Below are 22028 nucleotides of genomic sequence, written 5' to 3'. Positions count from 1 at the left end.
TCTTATATTGTAGCATTCATGTACGTGCAAAGCTGTAGTAAGTGTGAATGTCATAGTTCCCGATGAAAATGAAATTAAACTGTTGACTTTTGAGTTACGTGGAAGGGTCTGCAACTGAAATGTTTCTCTTCCCATTGATGCTGCCTAACTTGCTCAAAGCTTGCAGCATCTGTACTTTGTTTTATTTTTCATATTTGAATCGATGAACGTGTTGATAAATACCCGTGCACTGAGACGACTTTCAGTGCACCAAGTCCAATAATTGCAAGTCAATGATTTTACTGAGTCGTGCTTATCCGAAGTGCATTATTGGAACAGTAGTTTCACTGTCGGATTGACGTAAATAATCCTGTGGATATGACTACAATTCCCAGATGACTCGTCAGCGGAGTGAACGCATGATCAATTGACGGGAGAGCCGGGAGGGGAGGGGAGAGGAGAGCAAAGATCTTATAGCGGAGCTGCTATAGGATCTTTGGAGGAGAGAGCGAGAGTTACATCGTACTTGGGGGGTCGGTGAACGGGAACATGCTGGGATTCAGAGCTCGGCTGGCGTACGCGGTCCGCCTGCATCGCAGCTACAGCCATGGCGGAACGGTAAGGAGTGACTGACTACGCGGCTGAAGTTTCGGTGAGGAGAGTCATGGCACGGTTGCGCGGGTATGGAAAAATATTATTGTCACTTATTATTATTGTCACTTGCCACTATTGTCCGATTACGAGGAATAATTGCACTCCCTGGGGCGGAATACCCTGATTGCGGTTGGTAACCGTATTCGTTGGTTGGCAGGGCATCTCAGGAAGAAATACATTTACTGAAATGTATGTATTCTGGAGTAATACCAGATTTTTTGACGTGCATTCTCATTTAGATGGTTAACTTTTATCTTGTACGGATTGTTAATATATTGAGAACTTGGGACCTGATTTATTTTAGATTGGGGCCCATGCATTGTAAAGCCTGACATATGTTTTCAAGAGAAAGTTAGATTTAGCTCTTAGGGCTCTTACTGCTAAGGGAATCGAGGGATATGGGGGGAAAAGCCGGAACGGGGTACTGATTTTGAATGAACAACCATGATCATATTGAATGGCGGTGCTGGCTCGAAGGGCCGAATGGCCTACTCCTTGATCTACGCTTGATCTTGCCGATGTAAAGGAGGCCACATCAGGAGCACCAACTGCATTAAATGAGCTCGAGGAGGTGCACGTGAACCTCTAACTCTCCTGGAAAAGCTGCTGGGGTCCATAAATGGATCTGAAGGAGGAGGATTCGGGACAGATGCTGCATCTTCCGCGGGTGCAGGGGAACGTACCTGGGGAGGGGGTGGCTAGGATGGGAAGGGATGAATCCACCAAGGAATTGCAGAGGGAGTGATTCTGCAGAAAGTGGTGGGGATGGGAAGGTGTAACATGGCGGCATCACGTTGAAGGCGGCGGAAATGTTGGAGAATGATGTGTTGGATGCCAAAGCTGGTGGGGTGAAAAATAAGGACCAGGGAACTTTATCATTGTTTTGTCTGTGGAGGAGGGGAAGCAAGAGCAGAACTATAGGAAGATGAAATGTGAGTGAGGGATCTATCTACAAAAGTATCGGGGAGAACCACATTTACCAAAGAGGACATGTCAGATGCTCTTGGAGTGGAAAGATTCATCTTGCAAGCAGATGCAGCAGAGATGGAAAAATTGAGAGTACAAGATGGTGTCTTTGTAGGAAGCAGGGTGAGAAAATGTATAGTCCAGATAACAGTGAAAGTTTGTGGGTTTCTAGTAAACTTCAGTCGATAGTCTGTCCCCTGTGATGGAGACAGAGAGATCATGAAAGAGGTGAGAGGTGTCATAGACAGTCCAAGTGCATTTAATGGCCGGGTGAGTTAAGGTAAAGTTAATGAAATTAACGGGTTGTGCATGGGTGTCGGAGGCAGCCCTAATGCAGTTGTCAATGTAACGGAGAAAGAGTTGGGTGATGAGGCCAGTGAACATTTGAAACAAGGACTGTTTAATATAACCACAAAAAGGCAGACATAGCTAGAGCCTATATGAGTGTCCATGACTACACCTTTAACGAAGAAAGAGAGAGATGTCTAGAAAAGTTGTTGGGGGTGAAGACGTTCCGCCAGGTGGAGGAGAGTGTTAGCAGCGGGAACTGATTGAGTCTCCATTCTCTGGAAGAACTGAAGGGAGAACTGGGGAGTAGCGGGACTTGACGTCCAAGGTAGAGATGAGGCCTAGGACTTGAAAGTTATTGAAGAGCTAAAGGTCATGTGAGGTGTCTCAGATGCAGGACAGAGGGGACTGGATGGGGAGAAGGGTGGGGGTTGTAAAATAAAATGAAGGATTTGGAGATGAGTTGTGTGCTGCAGGAGCACAAAAAATGGGTGTGCCTGGGCAGTCCTATTTGTGGATTTTGGGAAGGAGATAGAAGTGGTCAGTACAGGGCTGGGGAACTAGTAAGGTTAGAGGCTGTGGAAAAGAGATTGCCAGAGGTGATAAGATCAGTAATGGTCTGGGAGATGGCAGCCTGGTGTGCCTTTGTGGGGTCATGGACAAGGGGTGGGTATGAGGGGGTGTCCATAAATTGGTGCCTGACCTCAGCACGGTAGAGATCAGCCTGCATTCTTAGCGTGTTCTCAATGAAACAAACATGGAGTGGTAGTAATTATTCAAGGTAAACGTAATCTACTTGACCTTTGATCTTATTTATAATGCCAGAAGACATTGATTATTGCCCAGCCTTGTTAATTGAAATGTTTTACATTGTTCATGTCGTAAAATGGCAAAGATTAGATTTTATGATGCTGGATAATTTCATATCAGAATATACCTACCAGTACCTGTACAAAATGCCTTTACTTTATCCACCACACCATAAAACATCCATGTCAAACGTCCATGCAGAGTTAGTGTATTGTTTTAGAATACACTGCCATTCGCCTATCATTTCCAAATTCAGATCAGTGGATTTTCAGTCATTTGTGTTCATCAACATCTGCCAGTGATTCTGCAAATCCACTTTTTTTCCCCAATCCCATGACATTTTATTGAGCCATACATGCTGTATCTTTACGTTGTATTTTTTGATGTCCAATTAATGCATCCAGGACTTTTTTTTAAAACGATATCTGGTCAGTGATTGTCACTGGAGCTTTGTCCAAATTGAACCATCTTGAACATAGCACAGGAACAAGGGTCTTCGGTCCACAAAGTCTGTATCGAACATGATGCCAATTTAAGCTAATCTTCTTTGCCTCCACATTCTTCCTAATGGGGTGACCAGAACTGCATGCACTACTATAAACGCTGTCTAACCAAAGTCCCACAAATTTGTGGCATGACCTCCTGACTCTTATAATTAATGCTCCAAACGATGAAGGCAAATGTACAATACACCTTCTTTACCACGTTGAATGCTGTGAAAATATTTCACATTTGCCAAGCACTAGGGCTCTATGGTGCGGATTTTGTTATGGAACACCTTGGACCTACCATAACAAACTCCTTTGCTGTGAATGGTAGCCCTGTTTAGTATGCAGATCCATGGATCTATATTCTTAATGAGTCAGTAATCCACTAAACTTTGAATGATTTTACTTTAGGACCTCACCAGATTGGGCATATTGGTGTAGTGGTTTTATTGCTGCTCTAGGAACAAGGTGAATTAATTTGATTGCCATCATTGCAATTTGAGAATTTGAATCTTGTTTTTTAACGATGTGGAACTGAATTGGTCTCAGTAAAAGCTTCCAAGAAGTCACTGAGTACACAATTCAGTAATATTCTGCAATAGAGGAAATTTGCATCCTTTGGTTGTTTTGAATAATGACTGCTTTGTGACCTAAATGAGCCAAAGCCTGTTTTAAACCTGTTCTACTATTTAATTGGATCATGATCGGTCTATCTCAAAACCACCGTATATCACTCCCCATGTATTTCTTAGAGCCATTCCCAATCTGACCTTTCTGTCCTGGGCCTCCTCCATTGTCAGAGGCCCAGGGCAAATTGGAGGAACAGCACCTCATATTTTGCTTGGGTAGTTTAAACCCCAGCGGTATGAACATTGACTTTTCTAACTTCAAATAGCCCTTGCTTTCCCTCTCTATCCCCTCCCCCTTCCCAGTTCTCCCACCAGCCTTACTGTCTCCGACTACATTCTAGTCTGTCTGACTGAATTTACCCAGAATTTTAAGTTATGTGATAGTAGCTGGTTGGAATGGAAGTATTTTTTAAAACAAACTTGGGGACGAACAAACAACTAATTCCTCTGTAATTAGTTTAAGAATGGGCAGACACTTCATCCTGCTTTGGGTCAATGCTGAGGGAGCCCCGTTTTGAGAAGAAATGGGGAATTGTTTTCTCCCCAAGAGGATGGTGTGGATCTAGAACAGTCTGTCTGAAAAGGTGGTCGAGGCAGAAATCTTTGCTACAATAATAAAGTTCCTTGAAGAGTTGTGATCTGCAGGCTCATGGATCATGAGCAAGAGGGTGGGATTAGGTTAAGTAGTGATTCAGGTGTCATTGGTTGAATGTACTGTGTAGAATACTTTCTATGATCTGTTTAATTTTTTGATATGATACATGCCAGAATAGATGAGCTTGAACCGTTGTTGTGCTATTGGACGTTAAGGTGGCTTTTCATAAGTTGCCACACTAATTCATGAAGCAAAATTACAAATGCAAAATATTAGGGTAATAAATTGTTATGGATTGATATTAGATCCATGTTTGATTAATGGACAAAACTCAGAGTGCAAATACAATTTTTTTTTTGTTAGAAACCTGTGATAAATGGAATGTTTTTCGGATTGATTCTGGACTGCAGCTATTCACAACACATCAATGATTTGGATGAAATATAATTACTCCAAGCTAGTTACTGATACAAAGCAGGGTGGCAGTGTTGGCTGCGAGGAAGATGCAGATATCATATTTTAAGCAGGTTATGTGAACGAGCAAGTACATTGCAGATAGACTATAATATAGTTATCCATGGTTCTAAAATAAAATAGAAAGGCAGAATTTCATCCGTAATTTTATTCTGTCTCACGGATGTGACAAGCCCGTGAACTTTGGAGTCTGGACTGCTACCCCACAAAATGGTACTTTTTATGGCCTTAATGCAATATTGTAAAGAGATCTGGTTATCAGGTAATGCTGAGCCAGCTTATCGACTATGTTTATGAGGGTGATTAGTTACCAAGCTCAGCACTTTTTAATAATTTAGGAGCGCATCGTAAAAAAATGAACGGGATTATTAGTTTATTCCCAGCTTCTCAGCGTAACTGCTTCACGGCAGAATTTCAACTATTATTTGGGAAGAAATGAGAGGAATTTCTTTGGGATCAGGAGTCCGATGTGAGGAATTGAACACACTAGGAGATTCTATTCTCTCTTCTGCTGCATGGTTTATTATCTGAGTTTACAGTCATGGTTTAAATAATTGGAATCAATGTTCTTGCGATGGATTTCACTCTTGTTCCATATTCTCTGCACAGTATCAACACATCAGCAGGTGTAGGAAAGCCCAGACATCGTGTGCCGATAATAGAAAATGCCTTTGTAGTGATATGTTTATATATGTTGCTGTACATGAGTCTTTTCCTCTCATGAAAGCCATAGAATTAGCAGCACAGAATGAAGATATTTGGTCCATTGTGCCTTTGCTGACTCTTTGGAGGAGCCGTCCAAATACTCTTTATTCTGTTGTACCCACTCCATTAGATTGGAAAGTCGCCTTTTTTGAAATAATTACCAATTCACCTTATAAATGTGTATGAATTAATTTAAATCCACTAACTTTTCCTGCAATCAGACACTCTTTCTTGTCCTAATGATGGGAAGATTTACCAGGAGTTGATATCTAGCAATGTGTCTATGTATAGTTACTAGTTCCAGGCTCTGTCCAGGTACAGTGGCTGGAAACCACATGTGAAAGCCGCATGTATCTGTGTGACACCTTCCTTCTTGATGTTTGCACCTCAGTTCCTTTCCTAACTCTTATGAAAAGCTATAGATGATGTTAAATAAACATTATAAGATTAGCATTAAGATTCTTTTATATTTTTCTCTTCGGGTCCATACCCTAATGGTCATAAAAGGTCAAATGCATTCATTTTTTAGACAATAGATAATAGGTGTAGGAGTAGGCCATTCGACCCTTCCAGCCAGCATTGCCATTCAATGAAATCGTGGCTGATCATCCCCAATCAGTAACCCGTTCCGGTCTTCTCCCCATATTCCCTGACTCCATTATCTTCAAGAGCCCTATCTAGCTCTCTCTCGAAAGTATCAAGAGAACTGGCCTCCACCGCCCTCTGAGGCAGAGAATTCCACAGACTCACAACTCTCTGTGTGAAAAAGTGTTTCCTCATCTCCGTTCGAGATGGCTTTCTCCTTATTCTTAAACTGTGGCCCCTGGTTCTGGACTCCCCCAACATCGGGAACATGTTTCCTGCCTCTAGCGTGTCCAAACCCTTAATAATCTTATATGTTTCAATGAGAATCCCTCTCATCCTTCTAAACTCCAGAGTATACAAGCCCACCTGCTCCATTCTCTCAGTATATGACAGTCCCGCCATCTCAGGAATTAACCTTGTAAACCTGCACGGCACTCCCTCAATAGCAAGAATGTCCTTCCTCAAATTAGGGGACCAAGACTGCACACAATACTCCAGGTTTTTAGAGGGAGGAATGAATGAAAGAGAGCTGTCCACTAAGTAAAACAGACTCGTATAATGATTTTTGGAGGGAAAGCAGCCCTGATTCATCCCTAACAATGTCTTGGAGCTAAATAAGGAGAGCTGCTGGAGAAATTCAGCGGGTTAGGCAGCGTCGTGCAGAGAAATGGACAATTGATGTCTCGGATCAAGACCATTCATTGCGATTGAAAGAGTAAAGATAATAAAGGTGGAGGGGAGGTTGGGGCAAGAGCAAGCAAGTGATTGATGGATACGAGTGAAAAGTGGTTGATTGGCAGATAAGTTTGGTGGGGAAGGGAGAAGAGGAGATTGGGATGGAGGCTGGGAGGTGATAAATGGAGGGAAAAAATGTGTAGATTCTGGAATCTGATAAGAAAGAGAGGTGAAGAGTGGAACCATATAAGAAGGAATAGTGGCATGTAGTAACAACACCGGGAGGGGAAGGGTAAGTGTTGGAACAAGCAAAGTCATGGAACTTCCCTGCATGAACTTCTTTGTGTGGCGCCATTCAGGAATCTCTCAAGAAGACTGCTCTGTATGAATTCCATCTGAGTGAAGGTGGCCGAATGGTGGAATTTGCTGGCTGGAGTATGCCAGTGCAGTACAAGGACAGTCACATCAGCTCGCACTTGCACACCCGCCAGCACTGCTCGTTATTTGACGTTTCTCATATGCTGCAGGTAAGACCCGAATCCAAGTGTTGTACCTGATATATCAAGGAGCCCGTACTACATTACGCCATTGAGTCAGGACTTGTAAGATTTAGTGATGACGCTAAGCTCCATGGATGGTGATAAACAATTGGTGACACACAATCAATGGTTGTTATCGAGTCCAGAAGGCAGTGACGTGCCCATTAGTGCTGCATCATTTGTAGGACCTTCTGGGAAAAGAGCAGAATGTTAAATAAGTCAAAGTGAGATTAAGAATTAAAGTTTATCTTTCAACAGTTGCTGCCTGACCTACTGAGTGTCTCCAGCACTTTCTGTTTTTATTGGCTAATGGAAATGGAAGTAGTTTTGTTTAATCTGGTGTTTCGGGGAGGATTGATGCATAGTTTTCCATTTGTGGAATCAGACTGGCGGGTTGAGACGAGAGTCGATTTCCAAAATCAGTTTTATAACAAAATGACGAAATCAACGGAGTAACACAACACAGCCAATACAAAGGTCAAACCACAACAGTGGTCGAGAATGACTGAAGGGGCATCGCCCAGAAAGCGCGCGAACACCAACCCCTCCCCATAGTCATGTGACCGAAACACCTGACAGCAGGGTTCGATTACTTGCGGGCACCAGCAGGTGCCACTACAGCCCCCCCCCCCCCCCCCAGAACCCGAGGTACGGAACCAAGCAGGGACCCGGATGAGACGACCGGAACGCGTGGTTCGCGAAAGCGGGGCGGGTGTAACACGATGAGTCGGCAAAACCAGGCCGGGAGGACGCGAGGACCGCGAAAGTGGAACGGGCATAACACGGGGGGCCGGTGAAACTAGAGAGAAGGAATAGGTGACATTTCGGGTCAAGATCCTTCTTCGGGTCTGAAGAAGGGTCTCGACCCAAAACGTCACCCATTCCTTCTCTCCAGAGATGCTACCTGTCCTGCTGAGTTACTCCAGCATTTTTAACTTTTTTAATTTTTAATTTTTTATTTTATTATTTATTTCGAACAGAATAAAAGAATAAAAAGCAAATGTGAAACAGCATACAAAAAGCAAAACAAAAATATTATAAAGTGTCATAAACAATATCTATAAATAAATAAATGAAATCATATGTGTTCGAAAAGGAGCAGGTAGAAGCCAAAGCTTATTAATTCCCACCCCTTATTCAACTGCTTGTAATTATCTTATACAAATTTAGCAGCTATATGTACACCATATGTACACCAGCCACTATATGTACACCAAATTATTTACATTTGAACACTAATCAAATATTTACAAAGCCATACAAAAAATAAAATAATAAAAAGAAAAGAAAAAACCCGCATATACTATACAGTATCTTAGTCATATTTACAACCCATCACTCTATAATCACCCTTCCCAATACAATCAGTATAACAATTTGTGATCTACCTAAGAATATAACTGCCAAACTGTCTTTTTTTTTCTCCTGCTGTTGTGTGTGCTGTGTTTCAGAGCAAAGTAACTGGGAAGGATTGCGTGAAGTTTATGGAGAGCTTGATAGTTGGGGACGTTGCTGAACTTAAGGACAACCAGGTAAGTGCAGCTTCTTCCCGTCACAAACACCCATTCCCATCATTAATCTCCATCTCTCTTTCGAACCACTGCTGTGCGAAGCTGAGTTAAACTAGAATCTTCGTTCAGTATTATTTTGCTGTGGTGGATGTTTGTGTTAAATTTTTATTGTGTTTTGTGCGTTCTTTTTTATTGTATCGCTGCTGGCAAGTTCATTTCACTGCACTTAAATGTGTATGTGATGAATAAATTTGATTGATTGATTGTTGTCATAAGTTAGCATCTTTGAAAATAAATAAAAGAACTACAATGGGGAAAGTTCAACGAGAGACACCACTTGCATTCATGGAGAAGATTTAGCAACTTTTGAACATTACAAAAAGGATAGGCGACATTTTGGGTCGGGACCCTTCTGCAGACTTCTTCAGTCTGAAGAAGTTTCCTAACCTGAAACGTCACCTATCCTTTTTCTTGAAATATACTGCCTCACCCGCTGAGTTACTCCAGCACTTTGTGTCTACTTGTAGTTAGTATTATTATGTTGGTTCAGGATCGGGGGGGGGGGGGGGGGGGGGGGAGACATCAGTCTGGGGTTATGCTCATGTTGACTACTTCATGATTTTTGTTGGGAAACATGGCTGGCTGCAATATGGTTGGAACCAAATATCCTTCCTTGTCTCACAGTCTAGAATGAATAGGTGACGTGAGCTGTCACTCTCTGAATTGTAATTTGCTGTCAGTCCAGCGATTTGGAAATTTTGAAAAAACTATCCGTTCGGACTCATTAGTTTGCAGTTCATTTGCAAGAAAGCTTCCATTAACTGAAGCATGGTCCTAGTACCTGGTGTGATGTCTAATTTTAAGTATAAGATAGACCGTGCAGGCCCATTGGATCTGCTCTCCCAATGCAATATTCCACCACTCACCTGTTCCTCCAACGCAACCCGTTCCCCCAACGCAATATTTCACCACTCACGCATAGCCCCCAACTGCGCAGGCACGGTTCATTTCTCCTCATCTCCCAGCACTCCCTCCTCCTCCTCTTCATCTTCCCTCTTCAATCCATAGAGAGGGACGGGGGTAGAGGGAGGTAGAGAGGGGGTGGTAGAGAGGGGGGGGGGGGTAGAGAGGGAGGGTGGTAGAGAGGGAGGGTGGTAGGGAGGGAGGGGGGTAGAGAGGGAGGGGGAGGAGGGTATAGAGGGAGAGGGAGGGGAGTAGAGGGGGAGTGGGTGGAGAGGAGAGGGAGGGGCAGTGAGGGAGGGTAGATGGAGGGAGAGGGGCAGAGAGGGACGGGGTAGAGAGAGAGAGGGGGAGGGGGTAGAGGGAGGCAGGGGGAGAGTGGGGGGGAGGGAGGGTAGAGAGGGAGACGGCGAGGGAGGGGGGTAGAGAAGAAGGGGGGTAGAGAGGGTGGGAGTGAGGGTAGGAGGGGTTAGAGGGGGTAGAGGGGGAGGGGGCGAGGGAGTGTAGACGTGGCAACTACCTTCCCTACCCCCTCCTCTCCCTCAATTCCCCCACTCTCCCTCCTCACCTCCCCAGTGTCCCCATCGTCGCGAGGCCTCACCGCTGTGGTCTCGATGTCTCCTTCACTGCCACATTCTTGATGCCTTCTTGATGGGCGCAAAAACCTAGTCGGGGCTTCGCGAGTAGAAGCCCGCGTCGGAAAAAGCGGAACGTTAATTTAAATGCGGCCCTCCCTCTGACACACCTCCCTCTCCCTCTGACTATAACTTGTGAAATATAGCATGAAATGTGAAGTGAAACAGTTTATTTTGTCGATGGGGTTAATGTGATTAATAATCTGTGAATATTTAAGCGTTTACGCGTAGCGTTTTGAGGAAGATACAATGAATATAGATAGATAGACAGACAGACAGAGACACACACACACACACACACACACACACACGATCAGACTTTTATACGTACAGAGATGTGGTAATTTACTAATGACATCAACTCTGTTGTATGCAGGTGTACTGTACTTGCTTTATAAAGAAGTGATTGTTTAATTTTAGGCAGTGTGATGAGGGCTTTCTGATGTAGATATCTGGCCTGCTGCTGTATGTTTTTGTGTGGTTGACCAAGTTGGTTAGTGCAAACTATTGTGGGTTTACTCCCGGCCCTGAGGGAGGTCAGCTTGCCTCATCTGGTACATTGTTAAGATGGGATGGAGTGGCATTTATTGGCAAGGAAGACGAAAAATTGGTGTGGGTTTGTGTCCCATCCCGACTGCCATGTAGTACATGCAAGATATCACTTTGAAGTCTCCATGGACAAGTCACATTCATGGTTGTTCACTGTCTTGGTTATTGAATTATGGTCTAGTTTTAGTTTAGTTTAGAGATACAACTTGGAAATGAGCCCTTCAGCCCAACGCGCCTGCACCGACCATCGATCCCCACACATTAACACTATCCTGCACACACTAGGCACAATTTACATTTATACCAAGCCAATTAACCTACAAACCTGTATGTCTTTGGAGTGTGAGAGGAAACCGAAGATCTCGGAGATCACAGGGAGAACATACAAACTCCGTACAGACAAACACCCGTAGTCAGGATCGAACCTGGGTCTCTGGCCCTGTAAGGCAGTAGCTCTACCGCTACGCCACTATACCGCCCTCCGGTCGGCTTCTCCAGTGTGCAAATTGGCACACGGAATAATCATTAATACAACTCTCGTCGGGTTGTTTCTCATACTAACCATGGTGTATTTGTGCATCTCCAAAGATCATCCCACATTATGAACCATACAGACAGAATAAGAAAAACCTTGAATCCAGAAAACAACTGTTTCTGAGCTAGTTTGGTGTACAAGTGTTCCACTTAATTGGCTATGTTTACAGTTTCCTGGGTCTGAGACCCTTCTCATGTAATCATTGGCTTGTTATTCAGGGCACGCTGTCACTCTTCACCAATGACAAGGGAGGAATAATGGACGATCTGATAGTGACCCGGACATCAGCTGGATATCTCTATATCGTGTCGAACGCCGGCTGTGCTGACAAGGACTCTGCCCACATGAAGGTGCGTTGGTTTTATTGCACACATCACAAATACAGAAGCACACACTGTTAGTTAATAGTCTTGCTTTGTTTCACAGTAAGGAATCTGGTTGGGAGAAGGGTACAGTACTCTAAAACGATGTCTATTGATGTTCACAGATGTTTATGCCCCTGCCTGAAGCCTAGGGTGCAGTCTAAAGTTGCTTTGCCAGGATGGCACTGGCCAGTTGGTGAGGTGTCCTTGCTCTGAAATGAGGCGCTGTGCTCATCATTCCTTATGTTTCCTAGGAGCAACTAGCCGAGTTCAAAGCAGCGGGGAATGATGCTAACCTGGAGTTTCTGGAGGCAGGACTGATGGCGCTGCAAGGTGACTGGATTTGAATTCTAACTTGGGATGATTGTGAATAGTTTGACCATGGTTGCGCGCGCACGCACACACACACCATGAACTTTCTGTTTTCTTGGCATGCTCACATTTAATGAGAATCATGATTTCCTAATTCACAGATGCCAGCAGGAAAGTCACAGATAGTTTTTTTTCTTCATTGTTTTAAATAGATTGCGGTTTTATACAGTATCATTAGGATGCGCCAGAACGCTCTATAACCAATTAAATACTTTCTGAAATGTGATCACAATTGTAAAGGTGGTAACCAATGTTTGCATAGCAAAATCCCATGTAGTAGTGAGGAAAGTGGCAAATAGTCTCCTTTAGACCTGAAGCAAAATATCGTGAAAATTAGAAATCTAAAAATGAAATAGAAATTTCTGTTAAAACACACTGCCTGCCAGACAACATTTATGGAGAGAACAGGAGTAAACATTTTGAGTCAATTGCCTCAACTCGGGATATTTCCCTGTTTTTATAAATAGTTGTGTGTGATATTTGCATTTTCCCGAGAAGGTAGAGGGACAATCTGTTTAATATTTTACCCAGGCATTTAAGGTAATATATTGGTATATGTGGGAGAAGATGGGGGGCGGGGTAGGGTAAAGCCATCGGAGCTGTATTATGTCATTCTGTTCTTTGGGTGTCCATCGTTTATGGAAAAGGATTGTCAGCTCTGTGTAATACTAAACTAGATTGAACAAGTAAAGAATCAGGACCCAATCTTACAAGGTCAAATCCTGGCAGAATGGTCTTGCAACTCTTCCCTTGGAAATCAGCTCTGCGCTATTATTAAAGCTGGCAGGAATAATTCATGCGAAATATGCAGGAAGGAACTGCAGATGCTGGTTTAAACCGAAGATAGGCACAAAAAGCAGGAGCAACTCAGCGGGTCAGACAGCATCTCTAGAGAAAAGGAATAGGTGATGTTTCGGGTCGAGACCCTTCTTCAGACTTCAGAAACAAGAGTGTTATCCAGATCATCTGCTGGAGATGTCAGATGAGGACTTGATATTGCAAGTCTATGATGAGAGCTTCCATATGGTTCAAACAATGCTGTGGGATATTTTTGGCCATACAAGAAGGCAATGTGATCTTGGGTTGAGTTTTCATCTGAAAAATAACACCAAGAGAGGAATGCTGTAATAATGTACTAAAATATTAGCCACTGTGTTCCTCCAGCAGTTTTTTTAACTCAAATTCCAACACCTGAAGTTTCCTGTGTTTCTGTTAGCCATGATTATGCATTAATGTCTCTGGGATTGCCCCTTTAACCCTTAATTCTCTGATCAGAAGAGAGCATGTTATCAATGCCAGTTTAATCTTGTTCCAACCCTGTGGCCAGCATTTTACTTTCCTTAACTAGAAACCGCCTCTTTGCATGCATGGACTTGACCAAACCAAGACACAACAGTAACCCGGGGACCCCAACATTTGTTCCTGTCCCATCTCCTCAGATGGAGATCTTTCTTTGCTGAAACAAAACCAATCACTTTTCTTCCCATTGCTGCGGGCGCTGGAACACTCTAGATAACATGGACCTGTTATTTACACCATCCAGGTACATCTGCAACAAGGGTGTTACAGGAGGGGGTATCTGATGACCTCCACAAACTGCCCTTCATGTGGAGTGCAGTGATGACAGTGTTTGGGATTCAAGGCTGCAGAGTGACTCGCTGTGGCTACACTGGTGAGGATGGCTTTGAGGTAAGTTATTTGACCAACTCACTAAAATGAATGTCAAAAATCCAGCTGAATGGGTTTCTTTTATGTAGCATTCATTAAAGTAGCTAACATCAGCATTGGAGGCAGGAGAGAATTTGGCGCTAGTGCTTTACTGTATCAATAACTATAATTTGTTTTTATGCATGGCACATTTCTCTTCATATCAGCTTTGATAGGCCTACTTTAAGACTGCGACCCAAGCTCTAGACTCCTCAGCCAGGGGAAACCTCTGCCCTGCCACCCACCCTACAGATCTCAATGAGATCTCATAATATCATGAAACTTTGGAGAAAGGCGACCTAGTTTACTCCGTCTCTTGTAAAGCAATCCGACTGTCCCTAGAACCTGTCGTGCATCTTTGTTGCACTCTCTCTGTCGCAAGTATATCCTTCTGTAGGTATGGGGACTAAAACTTTATACAATGCCCCAGGTCTGTTCTCATTAAGGTCCTATATATTGTAGTAAGATATCTTTATCGAGCTTTGTCAAAACCTCATGCAGTTAAGACCAATGTGCCATTTGCCATCCTCAATGCCTGCTGCACTTGCACCCAGGTCTCTCATCAATTTTTCTATCTCATGCCATTGTAATTTTTCAAAACTCTTTAGATTCTGGAGTAGTTCCTGAGGATTGGAGGGTAGCTAATGTAACACCACTTTTTAAAAAGGGAGGGAGAGAGAAAACGGGGAATTACAGACCAGTTAGTCTAACGTCGGTAGTGGGGAAACTGCTAGAATCAGTTATTAAAGATGGGATAGCAGCACATTTGGAAAGTGGTGAAATCATTGGACAAAGTCAGCATGGATTTATGAAGGGTAAATCATGTCTGACGAATCTTATAGAATTTTTCGAGGATGTAACTAGTAGAGTGGATAAGGGAGAACCAGTGGATGTGTTATATCTGGACTTTCAGAAGGCTTTCGACAAGGTCCCACATAAGAGATTAGTATATAAACTTAAAGCATACGGTATTGGGGGTTCAGTATTGATGTGGATAGAGAACTGGCTGGCAGACAGGAAGCAAAGAGTAGGAGTAAACGGGTCCTTTTCACAATGGCAGGCAGTGACTAGTGGGGTACCGCAAGGCTCAATGCTGGGACCCCAGCTATTTACGATATATATTAATGATTTGGACGAGGGAATTGAATGCAACATCTCCAAGTTTGCGGATGACACGAAGCTGGGGGGCAGTGTTAGCTGTGAGGAGGATGCTAGGAGGCTGCAAGGTGACTTGGATAGGCTGGGTGAGTGGGCAAATGCATGGCAGATGCAGTATAAAGTGGATAAATGTGAGGTTATCCACTTTGGTGCAAAAACAGGAAAGTAGATTATTATCTGAATGGTGGCCGATTAGGAAAGGGGGAGATGCAACGAGACCTGGGTGTCATGGTACACCAGTCATTAAAAGTAGGCATACAGGTGCAGCAGGCAGTGAAGAAGGCGAATGGTATGTTAGCATTCATAACAAAAGGATTTGAGTATAGGAGCAGGGAGGTTCTACTGCAGTTGTATAGGGTCTTGGTGAGACCACACCTGGAGTATTGCGTACAGTTTTGGTCTCCTAATCTGAGGAAAGACATTCTTGCCATAGAGGGAGTACAGAGAAGGTTCACCAGACTGATTCCTGGGATGTCAGGACTTTCATATGAAGAAAGACTGGATAGACTCGGTTTGTACTCGCTAGAATTTAGAAGATTGAGGGGGGATCTTATAGAAACATACAAAATTCTTAAGGGGTTGGACAGGCTAGATGCAGGAAGATTGTTCCCGATGTTGGGGAAGTCCAGAACAAGGGGTCACAGTTTAAGGATAAAGGGGAAATCTTTTAGGACCGAGATGAGGAAAACTTTTTTCACACAGAGAGTGGTGAATCTGTGGAATTCTCTCCCGCAGAAGGTAGTTGAGGCCAGTTCATTGGCTATATTTAAGAGGGAGTTAGATGTGGCCCTTGTGGCTAAAGGGATCAGGGGGTATGGAGAGAAGGCAGGTACAGGATACTGAGTTGGATGATCAGCCATGATCATATTGAATGGCGGTGCAGGCTTGAAGGGCCGAATGGCCTACTCCTGCACCTATTTTCTATGTCTAAATAAATTTGGCATTCTATATGTTATTGTGGACAATAATCTCTCATTATTCATTTGTACTCCATCTGCCATATTGTAGCCTTCTCATTTAGCTAGTCAATATCACCTTGGATGCTCTCTGCCACTCGCATTCTGATGAAACACGACACCGGAGATTGCAAGCAGATGGTGTGGATTTGATCAAAGCCTTTCGGCAGAGATTGTGGAATTGAATTCATTTAGGGCTGTAGGCCTAAAGAGAGGTTTGGAATAGAAATGGGATTAAGAGCAAGATTGGTTTAGGATGATGCAGGTCAGTGTGGAGAGAATGAGACAGTGAGAATGGTTGGGGGAAAGGATGGAGGGAGTGTTTTGTTTGAGATTAATACAGGATTGTGGGGTGGACGTCGAACAGAGAGATTGGGTTTGAGATCGAGACAGGCCCAAGGGAACGAACTGTGGGATGTGGGACTGTGATTGACATGGACTACAAGAAGAATGTGAGAGAGTTGGGTTTGATATCAGTGCAGAGTAATGGCAGAGAATAGACCATTGGGATTGATGCAGATGAATTGACAGTAAGGAAATGGGCTTTGGTTTCAGAATATACAGAGCAATAAGGAGTGAGAAGGTCAGTGCGTTTGGGATTGGGGTAATGTGATCATATTAGAGTACGTACATATTTCAAGGATGTTGTCAGGGCTTCAGAGTTTGTAAAGCAATTGATTGAGTTAGATAGAGCTCTAGGGGCTAGTGGAATCAAGGGATATGGAGAGAAGGCAGGCACGGGTTATTGTTTGGGGACGATCAGCCATGATCGCAAGGAATGGCGGTGATGGGTCAAAGGGCCGAATGGCCTCCTCCTGCACCTATTTTCTATGTTTCTATGCTGTGGTTGTTTGGTTTATAACAAAGGAGGCTGCAGAGTACCCCAAAATCCTCATATTTTAAGATGTACTGTTTACAGGATTATAGACTGAGGAAGTATTTTTAGTTACATAGATGCAGTATCGTAAATTGCTTATTTGAGGATCAATAAGGTTGGATTTAGGATTAAAACAGGATAATGGGAAGGGAGTGAGGCAGTTGGATTGCATTTTGGATTAATAAGCAACTCTGAAGAGGGAGCTGGTTTTGGCGAGATCTACCTACAATCTACAGAGATGTGATGCCATTACTTTATTTTGCACTGGAAACGTATATAATATTTTCACTTTTAATATTTTAGATCTCAGTACCAATTCAACACACTGCTGAGCTGGCGGAGGCTCTGTTGAAGAACAGTGAAGTGAAACTGGCCGGCCTTGGGGCGAGAGACAGTTTGCGCCTTGAGGCTGGCCTTTGTCTTTATGGAAATGACATTGATGAGACCACCACTCCAGTGGAAGCAAGCCTTTTGTGGACCATAGGTACTCCACTGAAACCCTTGTGTGACTGTAGAGGATATGATGACTTGGCTTTACTTCTATCGTTTGTCGATTTGATAGTTCATTTAGTTCCTGTTCTGGCCCAGAATTTAGTCATTTGCCACTCCCTCTAATTTCAGCTACAGATTCATTTGGTCCATTTAACCTCATAGCCTTGATGGAAAGAGATGGATTGAATGAATTAAGGTGCAACGTAATGACCACTTGGCTGGCTCCTACAGTTTGTACTTCACCACTAACATTTGGGGAAGAGTGGGCGTGCTATCTCTCAGATGTTTGGGACTACTGTTGGTAACAAGAAAGTGGCTTAGCCAGCCAGTGCTCATTATCTTTGATCTGAGATCCCATACTTGTTCCCACAGGAAAGCGCCGGAGAGCAGCAGCTGACTTCCCTGGAGCAGCCATTGTCTTGAGACAGATCAAAGAGAAAACAAAGCGGAAACGAGTGGGTTTGATGTCGTCTGGGCCCCCGGTCAGGCAACACACACCTATTTTAAACCTCGACGGAAAAGTCATCGGTATGTTCCAGAAGGGCGTGGTGTTAGGCTGATTATGGCAAATCTGGACTGTACGCCAGAATGGATTAATTCATAACTTTCAAAAAGGAATTGGCTAAATATTTGAAGGGGAAATATTTGATGGGGCTGTGGTGGAAGAGCAGAGATGGAGGATTAGATGGATAGTTTTAGAGCCAATACAGACCGAATAGTGCTGGTTGATGATGTCCTGCCATACACGGTGAATGGGTAGCATGTGTGCCTGAGTCAGATTATGAGTTTAACTTCCCCCTTTGAGGCTTGACCATATACTCTGTGCTGACACTCCATGAAGCATTGAAGGAACAAGACACAAAAGGAATGTTGTATTGTCAGAGCTGTTATCAATTAAACACACATCCTTTTCTGCTCAATGGGCAAAAAAGATCCCCTGGTCCTTCTCACTTGGGACTATCTCTGTGCCCTGTAATGGATACTAGAGAATTGACTGCTTTTCTATCTATCTGGGCTCAAAATAAGCACAATAGTGGGATTTTGTTAGCTGTAATGTGGTCCATTCAAAGTCTGCAGCTTCATCGGGAATGGTCAAGGGTTGCTGTGCTGGTTTGCAAGAGATGTGGATACAAATACACCTTGTATTTCGCTTGTATAGCTTACACGCCAGCAGTATAAACATTGACTTCTCTAACTTCAAATAGCCCTTGCTTTCCCTCTCTCTCCATCCTCTCCCCCTTCCCAGTTCTTCCACCAGACTTACTGTCTCCAATTGCATTCTATCACTGACCCGCCCACTCCCCTGACATCAATCTGAAGAAGGGTCTTGACCCAAAACGTCACCCATTCCTTCTCTCCAGAGATGCTGCCTGTCCCCCTGAATTACTCCAGCATTTTGTGTCTACCTCCTTGTATATAGGATACGTAATAAATTTCAGAACAATTTGTGCAAAGACAAATGTTTATTAAAGGAATGAACAACTCTGGCCTCTGCTTTCCATTGATGCACAGGGGAAGTGACGAGTGGCTGCCCCTCCCCATGTCTGAAGCAGAACATTGCCATGGGATACGTGGACACGGAATACGGCAAGCTGGGCACGCCAATAAAAGTGGAAGTTAGGAAGAAGATTGTAGATGCAGTTGTCGCCAAGATGCCTTTTGTTCCCACTAAGTATTATACTGTGAAGTGACTCCTTTGTCTGAATATGTGAGATGGCCAAGATTAATTTCATACTTTTATACAATTGCTGGTGATTTGGTATGGTATCTGTCTGCTTTACAAATTCTGGCTGTTGGCCTGCTCTATTCTCCCATTTAGAATCATAGGAAATTTACAACATGAAAGGAGGCTATTATGTCCGTGCCAAGAGAAAACACCAATCCACCCGAATCCCAGCTTCCAGCACTGTCTGCAGCCTTGCAGGTCATGGCTCTTCACGTACTGATCTAGTACAGTGAGGGCTTCTGCCTCCATCATCTCTTCTGCACCACTGCTGGTGGGATTGCCTTCCTTCAGTCAAGCACTTGATAATTATCCTTTATGAACTAATCTTTGATTCTGCAATTGTGAATTAACATGCAATGTTAATTAGGTGCTATGTCATCTGCCTAAAGAAAGATATTGGTACTGCAGGATGGCTTCTGCATTATTTGAATGATGACATGAATACTAATTTAATAAAAAACAATGTATTTGCATGTGAGATGGTAACTTCGTCTGCAGCCATTTCTGTGACTTTAACAAATAGACTGCCTTGTTTGCAGGAATTGTTTGGTACCATTCAAACACTGTGCAAAAATGTTAATATTGATTTTTGTATGTTTGTTTTTCAATGTATTTACAGAATAATAAAATTTAAGCAACCAGCATTGAGGAAATGGGATGGAACCGGCATTTCCATTGACAGCCTGCAGTCTCGTCTCCCACTCTACCTCAATCTCTCCATTAAATTTCAAACTCCTTGCTTCACTTAGCTTCATTCATCCAGATCCTTCCTTTCTTTTCTCAACCTCCTTTTTAAGATGAACAATTCTTAACCCCAAGTTTAGAATCACATGCGAACATGTTCCTGAAATTACTTCTCTGGTTCTTTTGATTGTGCACTTTGATCATGTTTTAAGAAAAAAGCGTGCTGTGAACATTGGGTTAAACAGGTTATGTTCAGTCACTATTTTAACTGTGATAGAGTCGAGCATCTTATCCATTTTAATTAAATGCTAATATTGTTAAATGTTTTTCAATGTCTTTTCGTACTAATGCACTTCAATAGAAGGGCTAATTTATTTTTAAATTGATGGTTTGAGTCACATAATCTGCTTGAAAATAACCACAAAGAGGAAATGTCCCTCCTCGTATGTACTATAATCCAATATAATCATGTCTGATCAATTACTTCAATATCTTTCTGAAACTTTTTCATGATTACCTCAGTGGAGAAATGTATCAAGCTTTACCTTGAGTATATTTAATGACCATTGCATTTGCAGTCCTCGGCAATAAAAAAATATAAGAAATTATTCTTTATTTCACCTCCAAGTGCCCAGCCTTCAGCCTTGGACTTTGCCAGAGTAACCTCCACCCAAGCATGTTTAACTGCTTGGTTATCATTATTCTCAATAATAAATTCCAGGGTTTTTGTGAACAGTTTGTAGTCTGAAGAGGTCTGTGATTATCATATGCATTGCTATCAGTGGAAGTACCGAAATATAGAATCTCACAGTAATCTATAGCTCAGAGGTGAATCTCAGTTGGTTGGGCATGAGTTATTTATAAAACTTTGGTTAGACCGCATTTGTGTGCAGTTCTGGTTGCCCCATTACGGGTAGGATTCTGAAGGATGATAGATATGCATTTGGATAGAGAGGAGTTTGATTAGGTAAAGTCAGCATGATTTTGTACATAGGAGATGTCTCTCACTGACTCACTGAGTTAATCCAGCACTGCAGGGCTGCCAACTCTCATGCATTGAGCGTGAGACTCACGCATTTGACGAAATTCTCATGCTCTCATGCTGATGACAGAAGTTCTCACTCTCAAATTAAAAATAAAAATATATATATATATATATATATATATATATATAGATAAATAAATAAAGCCTTGTTTTCTGTCGGCGGGTTCCCTGTAAAGAACGAGCAATTAAACCAAAGAATGGCTTAAGCCCATCACACATTATTTAAAATGGCATTGTAGACAAAAATGCTGGAAAAACTCAATGGGTGAGGCAGCGTCTATGTCTGAGTTTGACCCTTCTTCAGACTCCAGCATTTCTCCAGCATTTTTGTCTACCACTCTATAGATGCTGCCTCACCAGCATTCACATTCCCGTGCAGATGGTGTGATAGGTGAGACACGGCTGTGGTCCCAGCTGGACACAGAGCACCTGGGCTAGCCCGCATTCCCGGGGAGGGGGGAGAGAGGGAAATGCTCCCCGGATAATGCCAAGTCACCGCTCACTCCGGGTGTTGTCGCCGCTTCACTGACACACACTCTCACACACAACCTAACACACACTCTTACACACACACTGGCACACACAAGGTTTAAAGGGATATGGGCCAAATGTGGATAAATGGGACTAATTTAGATGGGGCATCTTGATCTGCATGGACACGTTGGGATGAAGGGCCTGTTTCCATGCTGTAAGACTATGACACACTGTAGAAAGGGTGCAATAGCTCTGGAGAGGATCCAGTGGCGATTTATAAACATATTGGCAGGGCTGGAATTTTTTTTTCACTTTGAAGAAAGATTTGATAACTGGGATTGTATTTTCTGCAGCAACGGAGGTGAAGAAAATACTTAGTTGAAGTGAATAATATTATGAGAATAGGACCTGTTTCGCTTAACAAAGAGTGTAAGAAGGAACTGCAGATGGTGGTTTAAACTGAAGATAGACACTAAAAGCTGGAATAACTCAGCAAGACAGGCACCATCTCTGGAGAGAAAGAATAGGTGATGTTTCGGGTCAAGACCTTCAGACTGAAGAGGTTGAAAACCAGCCATAAAACACAATGACTGGAGAT

General features: G+C 43.1%; 1 protein-coding gene across 3 annotated transcripts; it reads left to right on the top strand.

The window, feature by feature from the left end:
- The first annotated feature begins 484 nt into the window (after nucleotides 1-484).
- amt (aminomethyltransferase) lies at nucleotides 485-20643 on the top strand. 3 transcript variants are annotated; one of them, XM_033036802.1, is made up of 9 exons: nucleotides 485-597; nucleotides 7208-7375; nucleotides 8839-8919; nucleotides 11796-11927; nucleotides 12194-12272; nucleotides 13855-14000; nucleotides 17313-17493; nucleotides 17874-18029; nucleotides 19014-20643. In XM_033036802.1, the coding sequence occupies exons 1-9, from the start codon at nucleotides 529-531 to the stop codon at nucleotides 19190-19192; spliced, it is 1191 nt and encodes a 396-aa protein (XP_032892693.1). In that variant the 5' UTR covers nucleotides 485-528; the 3' UTR covers nucleotides 19193-20643. The 3 variants fall into 3 exon arrangements, with proteins under 3 accessions (XP_032892693.1, XP_032892694.1, XP_032892695.1); XM_033036803.1 differs by having other exon boundaries at nucleotides 498-631; XM_033036804.1 differs by having other exon boundaries at nucleotides 531-660.
- Nucleotides 20644-22028: the final 1385 nt, after the last annotated feature.

This window comes from Amblyraja radiata, chromosome 18, assembly GCF_010909765.2.
Source record: "Amblyraja radiata isolate CabotCenter1 chromosome 18, sAmbRad1.1.pri, whole genome shotgun sequence".
Lineage (NCBI taxonomy): Eukaryota > Metazoa > Chordata > Chondrichthyes > Rajiformes > Rajidae > Amblyraja > Amblyraja radiata.
The sequence above is the reverse complement of the archived record's forward strand: the minus strand, read 5'-3'. Positions and strand labels throughout refer to the sequence as shown.